We start from the raw sequence: 19671 nt of genomic DNA on the forward strand, positions 1-19671 counted from the left end.
AAGCCTGGGAAATTACGAGAGATCCCGTCTGATAAACGGCCGAGATTGTTCAAGAAGTTGAACTCCACGAAACCACCTCATTCGCTCTACACACGGCAAACTGGAACCCCGATTTATTATTCCTATGACTCAGAGAACGCAGAACCGTCCTGTCTGTCAATTACTGAGCAGGCGCGAATGAATGTGCCTTATTCCCGGGGTAGAAAACTGACGTTCTTTGAGCCTTTTCTCACGGAGAATTCATGACTTTTGAGAAAGTGGGGTTATTTATAAAACAGATGGACAGACAGAGGTAAGGGGGAAGGTGGAGATTTCCTGTAAATAAATAAATAAATAAATATAAATTAATGAATTAAATTAAATAGTTGCAAGCAACAATGAGCGGGCCCAAGCACCCTGCACTATTCCACCTCCTGCGGTTAAAAATTTTTAGTCTCATTTGTTATTGGTTAGATGCATTACTTTGTGTGAAATGCGAAGGCTCTTAAAGCAAGAGTTCCCTCCTAGGAATTAGTCACGTCACCTTGTGTTACCCTCTTATTCTGATTTGGTCAGACTCTTCCTGATCGAGGTGGCGGAATATTTTTATTCTGATTATTAACGGAATATTAGTGTCCATGTAACGTGTTACATTAGTTTATTTGTAATTGCGGCGCGAGCAAGAATGGAAGCCCCACTTGTGATTTACATGAAAGAGTGAATTATTACTGGTGACGAGACACGGGTTCATCACTACGAGTCTGAGAGTTAATGGCAGAGTCTGGAACGGAAACATACTCAATCACCGACCGAGAAAATGTTCAAAAGTCGACCATCAGCTAGAAAATTCATCAATGTTTACATTTCTTTGGAATGCTCAAGGGCCAAAAGTATTGGAACATTAATAGGAAAAAGGTTCACCAATCAACAGCGCTCGTTACAGTGAGACGCTTATTGAAGAGCGGAAGACTAAACTTCGGATCAAAACACAGAGGACTGATATCCGAGGGCGTCGTGAACTCACATGACTTGTGTCCACACTGTCGACGCTTTGCTAAAACATTGGTTCTGAAGTGTTAAAGCGTCCTCTTTATGGACATGCAGTCCTGATTCCACGCCATCAGACTTTCACCTGTTTGGTCCCCTGAAAGCAGACGAAGAGTCACTTCTGATGAAGACGTAAAGACAGCGGCGCATTAGTGGCTCACAGCTCAGACTTAAAAAATTTTTTTAGAGGGAATACGGGAGCTTGTTGACAGACGGACAAAGTGTACTGAAAAGCGAAAGGAGATTATGTCGAAATTGAAATGAATTTTACAGAGTGTGGATAATTTTTGACTCTTCCTCAGTTTATGATGGTTATATATTACATTAATCATTCATTCATACAAAGTCTTTGTAGTGCTTTTAATAAATAAAAAACTATTGCTAACCTGCTGTATAGATGCTAAATCTGACCTCTCTACAGCTAGCTAATTCATGCTAACTCGTTTGCTAAACTAGCACTATGGTTAGATTATTCTTCAGTAAATTTCCTCACTGAAATATACATATTTATTATCACTGTGACAGGATCTGAGTGACTTTTAAATACAGTAATAAACACCTTATCAACTTCCTTACCTCGAAAAACAGCTTAGCATTGAATGCTAACAAGATGAGGCTCTGTTTCACAAAAGAGTCGACTCTTTGAAAAGAATCTTTCGGGGAGTCGATTCACTGGATTCGAATCGCAGGAGGCACAAAGAGCAGAACAAAAAATACAACACAGGAATATTACTACTATTGATAATAATAATAATATTAATAATAATAATAATTTTAATAATAATAATAATAATAAAGCTAAACGGTTAAAGCTGTGGGTTACTGATTGGAAGGTCTGGGATTCGAGCCCCAGCAACTTGGCGGCCAAGTTGCCACTGTTGAGTCCTTGAGCAAAGCCCTTAATCCTGTCTGCTCCAAGGGGCGCTGTAACCTGGCTGAGATTTGGTGTGCGTGCACGCGCTTGATGGATTAGCATGTCCATGGTGTACCCCACTTCATGCCCTAAGTCTCCCAGGATAGGCTCCAGGCCCCCCGATCATGTACACAGGATCGAGTAGCACTGAACGGTTTTTAATCAAAGTAGAGTTAAAATAAGAAATCAGTTTGAAAGATTACCATCACCTGATTTTTATGCACTTTGCATAAATTTGCATGAATTATTCTTCTGCATTAGTTCTGGTTTCGTGCAAATGGTGCGGGTCAAGCACATATCAAAATAAACCCCTTTAAAAATTTATGTCTGCACTGTTCGGTATTTTTTTCCCCACTTTTTCCGCATCGAAAAGCATTTCATGTAATAGTGTATGTACTGTATAAAAGAAAAGCTTACAGTAGAAAAGCAGCAACCATTCTTAAAACTTCATTGGTTTTTACATAATTAAACTTATTGAGGCAGAGATGATTTTGGACGATTGTTTGTTTGGGTGATTTTGTGACGTTATTATTCTTTCATGTAAAAAATCTGTCAAATCCACACCCTCATGCAATGCCACCTGTCACTTGTGTGTGTGTGTTCTCTCATTGCTATGTTTTAATTAATAAATGATTTAATGACTGGATGAGTTGAGGGTGCGGGGCGGCGTCTCCTACTGTGTGTGAGCACACATCGTTAATCAGGGCCATTCCCATTAGCCAGGTCACTAACAATCACGCTCAAACAATTAGGCCTTGATTAAGAGATGCTCATTAGCCAAACGCTCCTAAAGCCTGCAGGGTGTACAACTGGAACTGTATATCTGTGGCTTCAGTACCAAGAGCTCTCTCAAGGTCATCTAACATTCCTGATAGAGGCTTTGTTTCCTGACTGACACTCTGACTGCGGTGAAGTTCGACAGCAGAGGAAAAAGACCATCGCAGCTCAAAGGTACTGTTTAATCGAAAAGGACTCGAACAAAAGAGAAGTCAAGAATAAGTCTAACATGACAAAAGAAATTAAAATTCACTGAAAGACGTGCGGCATATAAAGGTTTTATTCAAATGAAATTCTGCCCACCTGGAAAAATGGAAGAATATAAAAGAACTGCTGTATTTTTTTTTATTTTTTTTTTGGGCATGAATCAGACTAAAACACACTTAACCCAAATCTTTTACACATTTTTTATTTTTATATATATATTTTTATCTTAGTTCCATTACAAATACATGCTTTTATTAACTAATTGCAAACCTGGAATTAATAAACAATATACACTCACCTAAAGGATTATTAGGAACACAATACTAATACGGTGTTTGACCCCCTTTCACCTTCAGAACTGCCCTAATTCTACATGCCATTGATTCAACAAGGTCCTGAAAGCATTCTTTAGAAATGTTGGCCCATATTGATAGGATAGCATCTTGCAGTTAATGTAGATTTGTGGGATGCCAGGACAAGAAGCTCCCATTCCACCACATCCCAAAGATGCTCTATTGGGTTGAGATCTGGTGACTGTGGGGGCCATTTTAGTACAGTGAACTCATTGTCATGTTCAAGAAACCAATTTGAAATGATTCGAGCTTTGTGACATGGTGCATTATCCTGCTGGAAGTAGCCATCAGAGGATGGGTACATGGTGGTCATTAAGGGATGGACATGGTCAGAAACAATGCTCAGGTAGCCCGTCGCATTTAAACGATGCCCAATTGGCACTAAGGGGCCTAAAGTGTGCCAAGAAAACATCCCCCACACCATTACACCACCAGCCTGCACAGTGGTAACAAGGCATGATGGGTCCATGTTCTCATTCTGTTTACGCCAAATTCGGACTCTACCATTTGAATGTCTCAACAGAAATCGAGACTCATCAGACCAGACAACATTTTTCCAGTCTTCAACTGCTCAAATTTGATATTTTAACTGAAATTACTTAATTTTTTTCACATATCCCAATTAGGAAACTGGGGTCAGCCAGCTTGCAGCACCCCTGGAGCAGATAGGGTTAAGTGCCCTGCTTAAGGACTCAACAGTGGCAGCTTGGCGATGCTGGGGCTTGAACCCCCGACCTTCCGATCAGTAACCCAGTAACCCACAGCCTTAACCAACTGAGCCACCACCATATCTCTTTGCTTTTTACAACACTTTGTCCATCCATCAACAGGCTTTTGTATTACATCATTAAAACTTGTTTTAATCAGAGCTGTGAGCCACAAATGCACCACTGTCTTCACCTTTTTATCAGAAGGGAATCTTCATCCTCGTAGTTCTGCCTTCGGACGACCAAACAGGTGAAAGTCTGATGGCGTGAGATCAGGACTATAGGGAGGCCCCTTAAACACCCACAGTGTCGACAGTGTGGGCAGAAGTGTGCATACATGCATCGTAACGTGTCAACATGACGCCCTTAGATATCAGTCCTCTGTGTTTAACCCGAAGTTTAGGCTTCAGCTTTTCAGTTGAGAACCTTTTTCCTGATGATGTTCCAATACTTATGGCCCCGAAGAACCCCTGAAAACTGTATGCATTGATGAATTTCCTAGCTAATAGTCGACTTTTGATGATTGAGGATATTTCCGTTCCAGACTCTGCCGTCTACTACCAGGCTCATAGTGATGAATCCGTGTCTCGTCACCAGTAATGATTCTCTTTAAGAAACTTTCACCATCCTTAGAGTTTAGGTTCTGTTTGCAAACATTTTTGTTTATGCTTTTCTGTGAGTTCTTTCAGCACCACGTACTCCCTCAGACCATGAAAAAAATAAATTACTGAACAGAAGTGACTGGGGAGACCGGAGCCTTGAGCAGAGAGCGCTGATAAGACAATCAGAGTGCGGATAAAATTTGACTCACCCTCATCATAAAAAATATACATAAGTAAAAAATAATAACATACATAAAGTCCACAGTTTTTTTGTTTTTTTTTTGCTCCTGTACCACAATTAATTAAACAAATAAGATGTGATTGAAGTGCAGATGTTAAATTCCAGGCGTTTAACAAACACTACCGCGTTCACTTTCTGCATAAACCTGCTGCTGGTATCAGTAACTCCACTTCATCTCGCCGGCCAGACATTGATTAATGTCCTATAACATCAAGGTGAGTGTTTCATTCCTTATTTGTTAGCAGTACAGTACTTATGGTTTATTAATGTTGAGTTTATGTAAAAACGATCAGACGCTGAATGAATTTTCTGTAAAAAAAAAAAAAAAAATCTGATAAAAAGAATTCTCTGTAGACTGTGTGTAGACACATATGATAAATGGTGTTGTATTGCTATGGCTGCCCTCTCTCGCTTCACTACATGCTACCAATCTGCACAAAGAGACAGAGTGGAAAAGGGAGATAGAGCGAAAGGAAAGGAAATGAGAGGAAAGAAGGAAAGAAGAGAGACAAGAATCTGAAGCGCTGAGGAAGGTTTTCTTTAACTTACCCCCTAACACACACACACACACACACACACACTTAATTTGCATGTATGGTACATTTTTATCCACCTATATAGATACATTTAAAATTGTATTATTATTATTATTATTATTTGAAATAATGTACTTAAGCTATGTTCATAAGTATTGGAACAGCAAGATATTTTAACCAAGAAAAAAGTACCCTTAATTTCCGATTTTTACGCGTGTCCTATGTGGTGTACACACAGACATGCAAGAACCAGAAACACATGCATAGTTCTGTGAAATAACATTCATTCATCTTCTAAATGACTTATCCACTCCAGGGGCTGAAGACAGGGTGCCAATACATTGCAGGGCACACGCGCAAACACACACACCTAATCTGCATGTCTTCGGACTGTGGGAGGAAACCCACCAAGCACGGGGAAAACATGCAAACTCCATGCACACAGGCAGGAATCAAGGAATCTGGCTTTCTACCATGATCGGGATTATAGTTCAGTTTAAAGAAAAGCCTAAAGCAGTAACGGAGTCACAACCTGGTCGTCCTGGGGCTTCTGGAAGATGTCTTCGGGCTGTTCGTATATAAACAACCTTCTCATTCTTTACCTAGGCAAGGTGTTGCTCGTGAAGGAAAGTTAAAGTGAAAACCACAGCAGGCTGCGGTGCTAACCATTACGTCATCATGCCACATTTCTTTGAAGTTATCATCTCTAGTATCTATGCTTAAAGACGGGTCTACTACAATCTAAAAAGAAGGAAACTAATAGTAAGAATAATAGAGGTGACAAACTGGTGTGTCCACGTTTTAGCACAAAATGCATGGACACACCATTTTTTTTTTTTTTGCTTTTATATATATTCAGTTTTTCATCATATAGATATTTTTATACAGGGCAGGAGATGCAGAAGGGTAAAAAAAAAAAAGCATGTTTAGGTGAAATGGGTGAAAAATGAGTGGGGGAAAGGCATGAAATTGAGAAGGAGAAAACTTGCTTTGCTGGCAGAAATAAAAGTCCTGGTCATTACTTCTCTAGCCTTGCAGGCATTGTGTAGGAAGTGTGTGTGTGTGTGTGGAGGGGGGGGGTTTGCATTGAGACGCACATTACTACTGCTCTGCTTAGGGGCAATAATAAATAATAATGTGAATAAAAAATAAAAAAAAAACACCACAAGCAGACCTTTGTGTATAAACAGGAAAACAAAAGTACGGTTGACTTACAGAACGTCACGGGCCTCAAACAACGGGCCGCTCTCCACAGCGAGTTCTTTCCTTCAGGACAAAAGGCAACTGGAACGTTTTCTATAACAATCCAGTCATCTAATATAAAAACAAAATACACTCTACTGTCATAATCTTACATCGTAACATTTAACCGTTTCGTTCTTTATAAACGAGTCTTTATCTTATTTTTACAGAAATGAGTACTGTACTGTAGTTACCTCTCCAGTCTTCTGATCCGAATCGTTCGTTTTTTTGGCATGTGACTCCCATAGACTCTATGAAGTACAAAACACAGGACACAGAACTGAGCGGTTCTTCTCATGAGTCTTCCGGTCTTAATCTTTTGTTCTTTCGTCACGTAGACGCTAATAAGTGTGTAATGCACTGCATAGCGTCTATTAGAGTCACGTGACAAAAGAACAAAAGATTAAGACCATAAGACTCATAAAGGGGAGATGCTCTGTTCATCATAATGTGTCCTTAGCTGGATTGTAATATTTTCATTACTGAAACTGGAGCCAGAATGTGTGTAGATGTGTTGGGGGTCTGTTAATTGAAAATGTAACATTATTTCTTTTTTATGTCTGATCAAAAGAATGAATTAAACTAAATGACTTAAAACAAGATTTGTTCTGCTTGATAAAAAAAAGATTAAAGAATTTTGATTTTAAGAACCGAGTCACTGAAATGATCCAAATTTCCCATCAGTATCACCTGCTTCTTTTTTCCAGGAAAAATCCGGCAGCTTCCATTTTTTCCTGTCTAAAAACTGGCCGCTCATATTATTTGATGACTTCTTTATGCCATTTTTTTTTTACCTTTTAATGTTTTTGTATTTAAATTTTTATTTATTTTTTTAACAGGAAAGTTTGTACTAAAAAACACAGGATGCCTAAGACTTTTGCGGTATATGGTAAACATCGCCTGGCCAAAAAAAAAAAAGAAAAAAAAAAAGTCATAGTCTGGATTTAAATAAGCAAATAATTAAATGCCTTTGATTAGATTAAATAAAGTATGTGTCAGCTAAGCACAATTTTTTTTTTTAACCCTAACTGATGCTATGAGCATCTTATGGTCATGTAAAGATGTTTTAGAAAGCTCCTCAAGAAGGCTCATCAAGCAAAGACTACAACTAAGGAGATTTATGAAATGACTGGAAATGAGTTAAGAACCGTCTAACACATTATTAAAACCTGGAGGGATAGACCCGAAGCATTAACCTCAGAAACAAGTGGTATATTCATTTAATCGTGAAAGTAAGAAGATTTCCATGAACACACACTGTAATGAAAACTCACAGGATTGGGACTAAACAGCTGTGTGTCCATAAGAAAGCCACTTGGTAATGAGAGCAGTGGTAAGGATTATAAAGACTGGAGCGATGGAAAAAGGTCATGTGACCTGATGAGTCCAGATTGATCCTATTCCAGAGTGATGGGCGTGTCAGGGTAAGGAGGGAAGCACATGAAGTGATGCTCCCATCATGCATAGTGTCCACTGTACAAGCCTCTGGAGACAGTGTTATGATCTGGGGTTGATCAGTTACTCAGGTCTAGACTCAGTAACATTGTATCACCAGAGTATCAGATCAAGTGAGATTATTCCCGGTACAATATATGAGCCGGTGACCTACAGTAAGAGTCTTTACTTTTGGAAAGTGCAGTACAAGATCTCTTAATAAAACGAAATGTTAGAGCAGGCGACCTTTATCAGGGAGGCAGTGTACAGTATTATGTGTTATTCAAAATATCATTTGTATATTTGTAAAACCATTCATAACTTGTGACAATATTATGATAAATGCAGATAAAAAATCTGTTATTAGTCAGCGTATAGATAAGCATGCGCTAGAGTGATTTAAAATATATATTTGAAAAATCATAAATCATAGCTCCATCTCTTGATTTTCATCAATGATTTGAGATTATTGACGAATTAAAATGCAGGGCAGATCACAGATTAAAGTTTGAGGTCGAAGTGTAGATCTGAGGCGCGTCATGTTTCGACTTTCTCCTGCGAGGTTCTTCAAAGACACAGCAGTCTGTCTGAATAATTCCACACATTTCACTTTCTGTTTGATGCTGGCTTACTGAACGCCGCGGAATACTGATGAGCCGCGCTGCACTGACTGACCAACACACACACACATTAGAACAACATATTTTCATTACACTAATATTCAATTACTTTTTCCCCCCTTTTTTCTAAAACTATTTTATTTGTAATCCAGGTAAAAGGGAAAAATGCAAAAAGGAATAACAAACCTTAGGATTTATTTTACGGGACATGGAGGTAAAGAAACCAAAATTTTTTTTTTTTTTCTATTTGTATGTTTTTTTCCCCCAAAAAAGGACATGCAAGTGAAGACAGAAGGAGGTAAAAAGAGCGGAGCTTGTTTATAGACAGCGGATATTCTTCACATTTTTCTTTATGTAATTTTTTATTTTTATTTTTGCTTGTTTAGTAGAAATGCATCACACTTGAATAACAAGCTACAAAAATTTGAGAAAGAGACAGCAGAGCATGGCTGATCCTTCCGCAAAACCTTTACAAAATAAAAGTCATTGTGTAAACGTTTCCATCGAGTTTGAGTATTTTGCGTTACGCGGATGAGGAAGCAGCGTGGTGTGACTCGGTGCACGCAAGTCACTAAATAACGCGGCGTTCCGTCTCACATCAAGATTAAATAAATGACAAAAAGGTGTTTCATATTCCACAATTTTTTATGCATTTTTCACAATATACCTTTATTATTTTAATAAATACAAAAAACAACAACACTGTTTCTTTTTAATTTTTTTTAAAGAAAAAAAAATACATTAGCATTAAAAAAGACACTAAATGCATTAGACATTAGAAATATTAATCAATATTAATTTTGGTATGTTTCTGTAACTGACATCTTTGTTCGGATGGACAGAAAGTGAACCGGCACATTTTTTTTCTTTGTTTTTTTTTCTTTTCTTTTTTTTTTTAAATGACACAACAAGGCAATGCATTCCACCGTGAACGAGGGGAAAATTTTGACAAAAGAATTAAAAAAAAAAATGTATTTCAGTAAAAATCTAAATAAAGTTACAGAAGCCTGTTGGACACACGGAGAAGAAATTTCATTAGCAAACTTGAAATGGCCGTCTGTGTGAGGATACATATGAATATATACACATATATACACACACACACACGCAAACATACGCACACACACACACACACACACACAGGACACCACCAAAATATATGTAAAATAACCTGAGATACTCTCCGCACCTCATTCTTCCAAACAACTGCGCAGAAAAAAAACAAACCAAAAAAATGGCGTTCTGAAAGCAACGTAAACGTGACAACGGTCGGTCGGAGAAAGTGTTAAAATCCGAGTGACGTAGTTCGTATTTTAAAAAACAAACAGACAAATTCAACAAACTATAGAAACGAAACAGTCATTGTACCAGATCACTCTCCTGAAGGCTCGACAGTAAATAAGAAACAAAATCTAGTTCTTTTTAGAAACATTTTGTACAATTTTACATAAATTAATCCCGAGAAAGGAAATGATAAAAAAAAATTGTAAAAAAAAAACAAAAAACAAATAAAAATGTTTAAAACGCCGCGTGATCACACGGCAGTGGGAGATCGGCCATTACTGCAGATTTACTCGAAATGTACACATAGTCGTGACTCAAGAGTGCATCGTGATACCGTAGGAGCTATACGTCGTTAGCGACCACTAAAACATGCTAACCTGTTGTCTGTTCGTCTGTTGCAGACCTACGGGGCTAATCCGCATGCATACACGTTCGAGTGAAGTTTCTCTGCATAGATAAAGACGTAGCAAAAACGACGCAGCTGGAGCTTGGTCTTCATCATCATCATCATCATCATCATCGCCGTCGTCGTGTTGTAAGCAAACTAGAAAAATCATAATAAGTGCTTTAAAAATAAAATTAAGGAATAAATATTATTTGGTTATAAAAACAATTCATTAGTACTTAGTGTTGGAATTTTTTTTCAACCTGCAATTTGTTTGTACCGCAAAGTGTGTAAGACTATAACGCGTAATAAATTAGTGTTTCAACATTTTCCACGTAAAAATTTTTTAAACAAAAACAAACAAACAACAAAAAAAAAAAAAAAAAAAAGGCAGAAAATAATTGTTCTAAGTGGCTCTCCAGCTGCGCTCCTAAAGAGACGCACTTTTCATGAAGCTCAGCGTGCCGTCGTTTTGCAAAAGCACTAAACGGAGATGTGTATGATTTTTTCGAGGAAAAAAACAAACAAAAAAAACATACACTTTATTCTTGTTTATATGGCTTTTAAATCGCTTGCGTTTTAAGTGCTTAGTGAGTGATCCGTCTTTTGGAGGAGATATTGGAGAAAAAAAACAAACAAGCAAACAAATAAAAACTAACAAAAATCACTTAAAAGATCATCAATAGGACGAAAGCGTATGACACGATCATCATATCTCAACAGATTCCACTTGATACTTGATGTTTGCTGATGTTACTGATAGTGATTGATGCCCGAGGGAGGGAAGAGTGTGTGTGTAAAAAAGAGAAAGAGAGAGAGAGAAAGAGAGAGAGAGAGAGAGAGAGACATACACAAACAAGCAAAAAGCAAAGAACAGCAGCGAGCCGTGTGTTACCAGACTCAATTCCGACATGATACACCATGGGGCAAAACATCACGACTGCTCACAGATTAAAATGTGTCACGTGACAAAATAACAAAAGAATTCAGACCAGAAGACTCATGAGAAGAGCCGCATAATTCTGTTTCCTGTGTACTGCACTACAAAACGTCTATGGACGTCACGTGACAAAATGATAAAAATTTTGAGTATCTTATTACATCAAGGTTTGCGATGAGTTAGACATTGAGCTGAGACTCGGTTCTCAAGGTCCACGTCTTGTTTCCAGGGCAGGTGGACAAACCTACGTGACTTTAAGAAAGCCCAGACCAAGCGAGGTCTGTTGGCTGATCCTGGTGTCCACGTCCATGTCCACCATCCATATCACCTGCAATGTGCAAGCGAGGGTACGAACAAGACACTAATGGAAGAAGGTTGGATCGTGTGTATGTGGGGAAGAGATGGCACCAGGATGTACAGTGGGAGGCAGTTGCGATGCTCTGCGCAATGTTCTGCTGGGAACTCTTGGGTCCTGACATTCATGTGTATCTTACTGTGATCCGTCCAACCTGCTTAAAAATTGCTGCAGACCAAGTTACACCCCTCCTTGGAAACGGTGTTCCGTGACGGCAGCGGCGTCTTTCAGCAGAATAATGCGCTCTGAAACACTGCACACATTGTTTATGAGTTGAGGAGCATGACAGAGAGATGCCAAGGTGTTAAGCATCTGTGAGATGTGCTGGACAAGCAAGTCTGACCCATGGAGGATCTGTGGATAAGTCTTAGTTCCAGCTAAGGTCCAGAAGTCTTGTGGAATCCAAGCCTCGACACCTCAGAGCTCTTTTGGCAGCACAATGGTGGTCATGATGTTTTGCCTCAGTGGTGTATTAAATCTCTGAACAGTTTCATTTTTTGAAAGTTTATTTCAAAGTAGGTTTGTTTTAAACGTATTTTCTGTGCCCCGATCCTAGCCTCAGGAGAACCCCTTTCCAGTAAATAACACCCCAAACCGTGAGATTCTGACTCAGCTGCAGAAATCCTGCACTAAATCCCGCACACAATCGTAGTTTAATATATCTCTGTACATGGCTATATATTTGTTTTCTTTTTCTTTAGTTACAGTACAGCAACTCCTAGTCATTAAATCTCCTCTCCCCTGGTGCTTCATGTCAGCGGGAGCGATAAGTGTGTGTGTGTGTGTGGGGGGGGTTTTCTTTTTGTGCTTTTCACCAAAACATTGCAGTGCAAAAAAAAAATCATTAATAATAATTATAATAACAACAGCAAGTAAACAGAAACAATGGACCGATGAATAAATCCATGAACTCTTTATGGCACCACAGCCGTCCAAAATTTTAAATTTTCATTCACATATATTACACATGAAGAACACGGGGAAGTGAGCAAACGGAAACCGGCTTGCATAGCGATGCAATAGCGATTTTCAACAAGAAATTTCATATTTACAGGAAATGTTCCCTTTTTTTTCCCAGTTCACTAAAGGACTCGAAATTGAAGTCTTCTTTGTTCTTTTTTTTCTCCTTCTTCTTCTTTTTCTCTGGATGAATGGCTGTCAGTATCGAAGTGTTTGAAAGTATTTCATTTGTTCTTGAATAGGACAGAAAACATCAAATCGAGATCGTGGGACTGTCTGTTTTTACATCGCATTTACAACGTGTCGTTTCCGCCTTTACCTCCGGCGTACAAGATCGGTTCTTCCTTCTGACGCGGCGCACGTGTCCGTTTCACCGAGTGGATCTCAGAGGCATCTCTGGGGCAGGAAAAAAGCATTTTCTTTTCTTCTTTTTTTCTTTTTAAATGTCAGTTCTGATCCACAGCGTCTTACTCTGTCAGAAACACAAAAACACATGATTAAGTCACAAAACAACAACTGAGCATTTGAGCAAGCTCTGATTTGTAATTGTGACTTAAACTGGGGTTTGATCCTGATCCTGTATCTCTGATGTTATGAATTAGGTTTCTTATGATCCGTACACCATTATGACTTTTGATCCACTGTAGACCTGGTTTGACAAAGCTTCAGCATTGACTCCATGAAGACTCCTTCCATAAATGGTAAATAAACATCTACTTGATTTTACAAAGCTTGTAAATGATTACACACACTTTTCTATCTATCAAATCTGTTTATGTGAAACGTAGTTCTAATACTAGTACTATATTACATTATACAATACTATGCTACTGTACTACTATACTAAAATATAGTACAGCAGTACAGTATAATATATTGTATACTATATACTGTATGTATACTCATAATATTTTGATATACAAAACTACTGTACTATGCCATTCTAGCAGTAGCCCTTCTACTAGTATACTATTATAATAAACTTTGCTATACTATAATTGTATAATACAAAATACTACTCTAGTACTATTCTGAACCACTGCACTTTACTACTCTACTACAACATACAGTACCACACTACTCGTTTACTACACTACACCACACAATACTATACCATATTATTCTACTGTACTATATCACTGTTCTATACAATACTACCATACTATAACACTCTACTATACTATACTACTACTCTACACCATTCCAATATACTATTGTATTATGCTTCTCTACTAATATACTATATTAAACTATACTACTACACTATACTACAGTATGTACTATATCAATGCAATAAATTATGAATGGTAATGTAGTACATTAGTATAGTATACTATAGTACATTATATATTTCTATACTATTACATTTAGACATCTGATTATACTATAAATAATCAGACACTATACTAATATAACATACTACTGACATACTATACCACTCTGCTATTTTACTATACTATACTATGATATGTTATATTCTGCACTTCAGAGTGTATATACTATATCATAATACTACACATACAGTATTTACTATACACTACTGCAATATACTATTCCACTATACTTTACTATACTATGCCACTGTTCATGTTTACTTTAACTTCTATTTTATTCTACATTATACTAAAGTATAAGTTATACATAATCAGGCAATGTGCTATACTACTGTACTATAAAACAATACTCTACCGCTATACTAGTCTATACTACACTACACTTCACTACGCCAGTTAATATAAAAAACTGAGGCATTAGAGTGAGCACATTAATAGAAAGCTTTAATGAGATTGGTTACAGTACTCTTTTATCATTGACAATCCCATTTCAATTTTAAAACTCAACAGTGCTGTGAAAGAACTATTATAACAATAATTATTATTTCTTAAATTAAGATCCAGAGTAACTTACATAACTCTCCGGAGTACTGTCCCTGGCCGTTGGTCCCAGTGTAGCCGGAGTCGCCGTACTCGGTGTTGGAGCGCTGGTGCTGACCTCGTGACCCCTCTGCTTTACGAGGACCCGTCGATCCTTTGGAGGACGTGGTTCCAGATGAACTGTGACCCCCAGGTGATGGAAATGAAGGTTTGCTATAGGGTGGAATGGCCTCTTCTGGACAACAACATACAGAAAGCAGACATGAGTCTTCCAAAAAGAAGAAAAACTTGTAAAAAAAACAAGTTACATAACCAGGTCATGTCCAGCTATTCATGCTACACCAATTGGAGACCTTGTTAGACGTGTCAGCAGAAGCTCAGCAAGCCAACCCTGACTATCTACTTGCCAGGACCTTTAAAGCGCTTGGTCTTAATGATCTGACAGATGACTGAGGAGGCTGATTTGCAGTGTGTATGTGTGTGTGTGAAATGATTACAGCACATCTGCTCTGTGCCTTCATTTCGCCTTCAGCTCCAGGCAAGAAGTCAGTCTACAGGTCCTTTCTCCTCACAGCAGGCTTCCTAATTGAACACCAGGGTCACATCTGGAGTTGGCGGTCTCCCAGTGATCACCACGAGCTTGGAAAGTTTAGTTTTCTTAGCTCCGAACTTTCATGACTTGCTCATAACTCGCTTGATTAGCTTCAGACTTTGAAGCATACACAGCAGCGGGAAAACTGACGGCACTCTGGTAGAAAATGTCAAGCGAAATGAGAGTGCTAATTGTGCCATCGTGACGTTTGAATAGATCAGAGTCTCTACGGAACAATGTTGAGGATTTGATTTAGTAACAATGGCAGTTATTCAGTTAATTTTTCATTTTTATGGAGAAATTTGTAAAGCATAATGAGTTTCAATTTTTCATTTTGATAAAAGTGAAAAAAAATTATAATTCAAGTACATTTTTGGGGTCTAAACCTGAGTTTGCAAAAAAAATCCCTATATAAAATGTACAAAATATGTTTCCAAGAGACATGGGCATATGGGAGTTTTCCTTAAGCCGATTGAGGGAGTTCTCCCTATTTCTTAAGCGTTAAGCACTTCTATAGTAACAGCTTATTTAGAGGAAGTGGTAAGGTGTGCGTTGACATACATGAGTTCTTATTTAATAACACCATCAATAACAAAATGTTATCATTAGTGTGGTGGAGTTTTCTGTAAAGAGATGCTTATTCAGCGATTATTGAAGGAGTTTCCATTTTTCGGCACTTCGTAACACTTAGAGCTAATGATTTTCTGCATATGAAACTCTTTAGGATAGAAAGCTTTCTGCTTTTTCAGTAACAAGCTGCATATTTTAGATTTATTAACTTTGGGAGTAAGTTAGAGTATGGCTTTTTATAGATGCCATAACTTAAAGACATTCCACAGTATTAAATACAACTACAAATGGATAAAAAGTGTGATTTCTATAGTCTATTTCTGTTCGTACCCGCGACAGTGCCGTTCTTCTGTGCTCTCCTGGCCTCGTCTGCTCTCTCCATGGAACCGAGCCTTTCTTGGCCGTGTCTGTGGCGTTCTAGAGACGTACGAGTCTGCCTCTCCAAAGAACTCTTCACCTCATCCCGACTACTCATATTCTGCCTCTCAAGGGACGAGGCCTTACGTTCACCAGGACTGCCCATGTTTCCGACGCTCCTCGGCCCCTGGATGCGCATACCCTGGCACGGTGGGGGTTCTGGAGGTGGAGGTAGGTCTGACACACACACGAACACAACAACAATAGCAGGGTGTTAACAGCGGCATTTCTTTTTAACAAACTTAACCCAAAGCAGCGGCAGCATTTTGAGTCGATGTTGGCAGCCATTTCGTAGCTCAGCAGGAACAAACAGACGTCCAATAATGTTAGGAAACTGTGACATGAGGCTATTAGCATTCCAAAAGGTTAAGTTTCAACAAGACCCAATGGCCTTGGTGCTTGAATTTGAGTACAGACTTTGTGCTGCTGCACCACTTTAAATGAGCTAATCAATAAAAATGCTAACTAGCTCCTTAGATCCCTCATGGCACTTTTACTCATTGCTGAGGCTTATCCAGGTCCAGATGTTTCAGTTTGTGCCATGGGGCTTGCATCCGGTCTAATCAGAGGCATAGTTAGGGTTCGAGATAGGGTTGCTATGATACTCAGTATGTTTCATGAAATATATAGTTTTGAACATAAACTGCCAGAAGACCATTAGCCACATGAAACAGATTTTTTTATCTCCTTATTGTAGACAATTCTCACCTGTCTCTCAGTTAGGGCGCCCTGCCATCAAGGTGACAACTACACTCAAGGCAGCGAGGAATATCACAGGCTTCCCCTGAGAAACGTGATGCCAGATGCCCGCATGATTTTTAAAGTGCTGCTCAAGCAAAGTTAAGGACCTCATAGCACACTCAGAGGAAAACGCTATCCGCCCCTTCCGCTTGCGGAAAGTGATGACTGATGTGATAGGGCGGCTGCCCCCCAAGACAGCACAGCCAATCTGCTCCCTAGATTCCTGACTATGGATGGATGTAGCATCAACCAGGAATTAAACTCGCAATCTCTGGATGATATGGTGGATGTAGGTCGTTATACCACTTGAGAGCTAAAAAAAAGTTAAAGGCTGGAAATATTTTATTGTATTTTAATCGCAAGACAGCTTATGCCCCTCGCACATTAGAGAACGTGATTGATTTTTTTTTGCCTTTTGCATGGGGTACAAAATTTAAACATTTAATGTGCTGATTCCAGTGTGTGTGAAAATATTATATACAAAAAGACTTAAGTTCAATTCTAACTAAGAAACAAGATCACTGTTTTTTCTCTCTCTCTCTCTCTGTTTTCTCTATTTCAGAAATTATAAGAAACGAGTTTCTATCCTAGAGATTTCCATAATAGCTAAATCTGCCTTATTTTTCCCACAACCCTTTTTTACATATTCATTTTATTTCTGTATTTAGCGTATTACCCAAACCAATCCCCCACCCCAAAGGTCAAACACCACAGGGTCAAACCCCTAAAAAGTGGTCCAGAGTCGGGACTTACCATCAGCACTGGCATCCCTGCAGTGCACAGCCGTACCCGGTCCTCTGTTTTTGCGAGTGGGCCGTGCCGCCCGTTGGTGACCGAGGCTGTGCATTCCCACGCTGCTGCCGTCAGTAGAGAACGGACTAGCAGGCCGAGGTCTCATGGCCAGGCATTGATCTGTAAGAGGAGAACAGGACCGTGGTTATAATAGAGATGTACCAAGGGTTTAATGTGATGGGGAGCCATGTTTTTTTTCAGCAAGAATCAGAAAAAATTAGAACTATCCGGATCAATCACCATCCTTGATAGTTCGAAGCGAAGAAAACAAATGATGGCATCGAGCACTTTCAAGAAGGTGAAATGGACATCATGGAAGAAGTGATTACCATCAGGACGGCCATTGTGAAGAGCCAGTAAGAGCCAAGTCAAGCGGCTACAAAAAGAATAGCAAAACAATTCATTTTAATTCCGTGTTAATGTCACCCACTTGCGCCATGCTTGTCTTGCAGAGCTTGACTTTAAACACACTTCAGATATGATTGCAGCATCAATCAGTGTGTTAGTACCATCACCAACCCACATGGTAGGAGTGTGAGAAATTCAAAACCCATAGCAGAGCAATGAATCAAAGCAATAGCCAGTGAGAAAAGAAGACAGAGCTGTCTTTATGAAATGGAGAGAATCCGGCATGTTTCCTCCACCACAGACGGACAGACAAACCTCTCTTGGTGAGGCTGGTGCCATCCAGGCGGTAGCCTGCCTTATCGGCGGCCGCTGCCAGCGCACGGGCAAAGCTGCAGTGGGTGAATAGAGAGCCGTCAGAGGAGCTCCCAGCACTGGACCTGTGGCTGGAAAAGGGCCGGTCGTCCTCCTCCGATGCCGAGCCCCACCCGTTCACCATGGAGCCTACAAGCAGCAGCCGCAAGGAATGAGTTTACCATACTTACTGAGGGAGTCGGAATGTGTGTGTGCATTTACACAACTACCGCTCACGGCTGAATACATACTGTATGTTCTGATGAGGTTAAAATATATCTCAACTACGATTAACAAACCACTGGTCCATTCTGAGTCGGAACTATTATCAATAATGTTAGTATTATTGAGTAGAAGTTCCTAGTCCAGGGGTCATCAAAAATACAAAGGGAAACTGCAGTTTTTTAACCATGAGCCATTTACAGTATGTAAATTTTTTAGCTGAAGGCTTCTGATCAGACCAGAAACTATCTACCGGGCTTAAAAAGTTAGCTTAGAAAATGTTGACCCTCTCTGGGCTGATTAGTAAGACAGAGTATTCAGGCCACATTAAAAATAAATTTCTTTTCTCATGTTTATTTCCTGATTGGTGAATTTATTTAAAAATCTCTCAATGTTTGGCCTGCGACCCTTTTCTCCAAATATTATGAATTTTTCTTTATTAAATATTATTATCATTATTATTATTATCATTATTATTATTATTATTATTATTATTATTATTTTTATGCTGTAAAATTTATAATTTTTTTCCATATTAGATTTTTTTAATCACATTTTCTGCTTTTTATTATTATTTTTATTATATTCTTTCTAACTTTTTCTCAAAATATATATATATTTTTATTTAAAATAATTAATTAATTAATTAATTAAATTTATTTAAAGATTATCCTTAGAATGTTTCAAATATTATTATTATTATTATTATTATTATTATTATTATTATTATTATTTTGCTGTAAAATTACTGCTACTAAGAATCTCTTAAATGTTTTAGACATTTTTGGTAAAAATCACATTTATTTATTAAATATTTAATAATAATATTTTATTGCACAGTTACTGGATTATTAAAATAATTTCCTTAATCTACTAAAAAATCCCCCATCCCCCCCCACAAAAAAAATGTTGCACTAATACTCCTTTGTAAATGTATAAGCTAATGACAATGGTTTATTAAAGAAAGAAAGAAAGAAAGAAAGAAAGAAAGAAAGAAAGAAACTTAAAAACAAATTTAAAAAGTACTAAAATACTTTTAAAAATCTCTGTCTGGTAACGGTTTCAAGCCTTCATGTATCTGTGTAAAGTTTACAATCGAACTATATCGGCTTAATGTAGCTAAACTAACACTGTACAGAACTTTGCAGTACTTGAATGTGACTCAAGAACCAAATTAACTTG

General features: G+C 38.3%; 1 protein-coding gene across 5 annotated transcripts in view; it reads right to left on the reverse strand.

Annotated features, from left to right (window-relative positions):
• Nucleotides 1–10702: 10702 nt before the first annotated feature.
• robo2 (roundabout, axon guidance receptor, homolog 2 (Drosophila)) overlaps nucleotides 10703–19671 on the reverse strand; it is a 514284-nt gene continuing 505315 nt past the window's right edge. For all 5 annotated transcript variants that reach the window (XM_053506990.1, XM_053506989.1, XM_053506991.1 and 2 more), the window contains 5 exons: nucleotides 18232–18417; nucleotides 17530–17688; nucleotides 15949–16212; nucleotides 14491–14691; nucleotides 10703–13054 (listed from right to left, as the gene is read on the reverse strand). In XM_053506990.1, coding sequence (XP_053362965.1) covers nucleotides 13053–13054; nucleotides 14491–14691; nucleotides 15949–16212; nucleotides 17530–17688; nucleotides 18232–18417 — 812 coding nt within the window. In that variant the 3' untranslated portion in view covers nucleotides 10703–13052. The remainder of the gene's footprint in view (nucleotides 13055–14490; nucleotides 14692–15948; nucleotides 16213–17529; nucleotides 17689–18231; nucleotides 18418–19671) is intronic.

The sequence above is a fragment of the Clarias gariepinus genome, chromosome 11 (genome assembly GCF_024256425.1).
Source record: "Clarias gariepinus isolate MV-2021 ecotype Netherlands chromosome 11, CGAR_prim_01v2, whole genome shotgun sequence".
NCBI lineage: Eukaryota > Metazoa > Chordata > Actinopteri > Siluriformes > Clariidae > Clarias > Clarias gariepinus.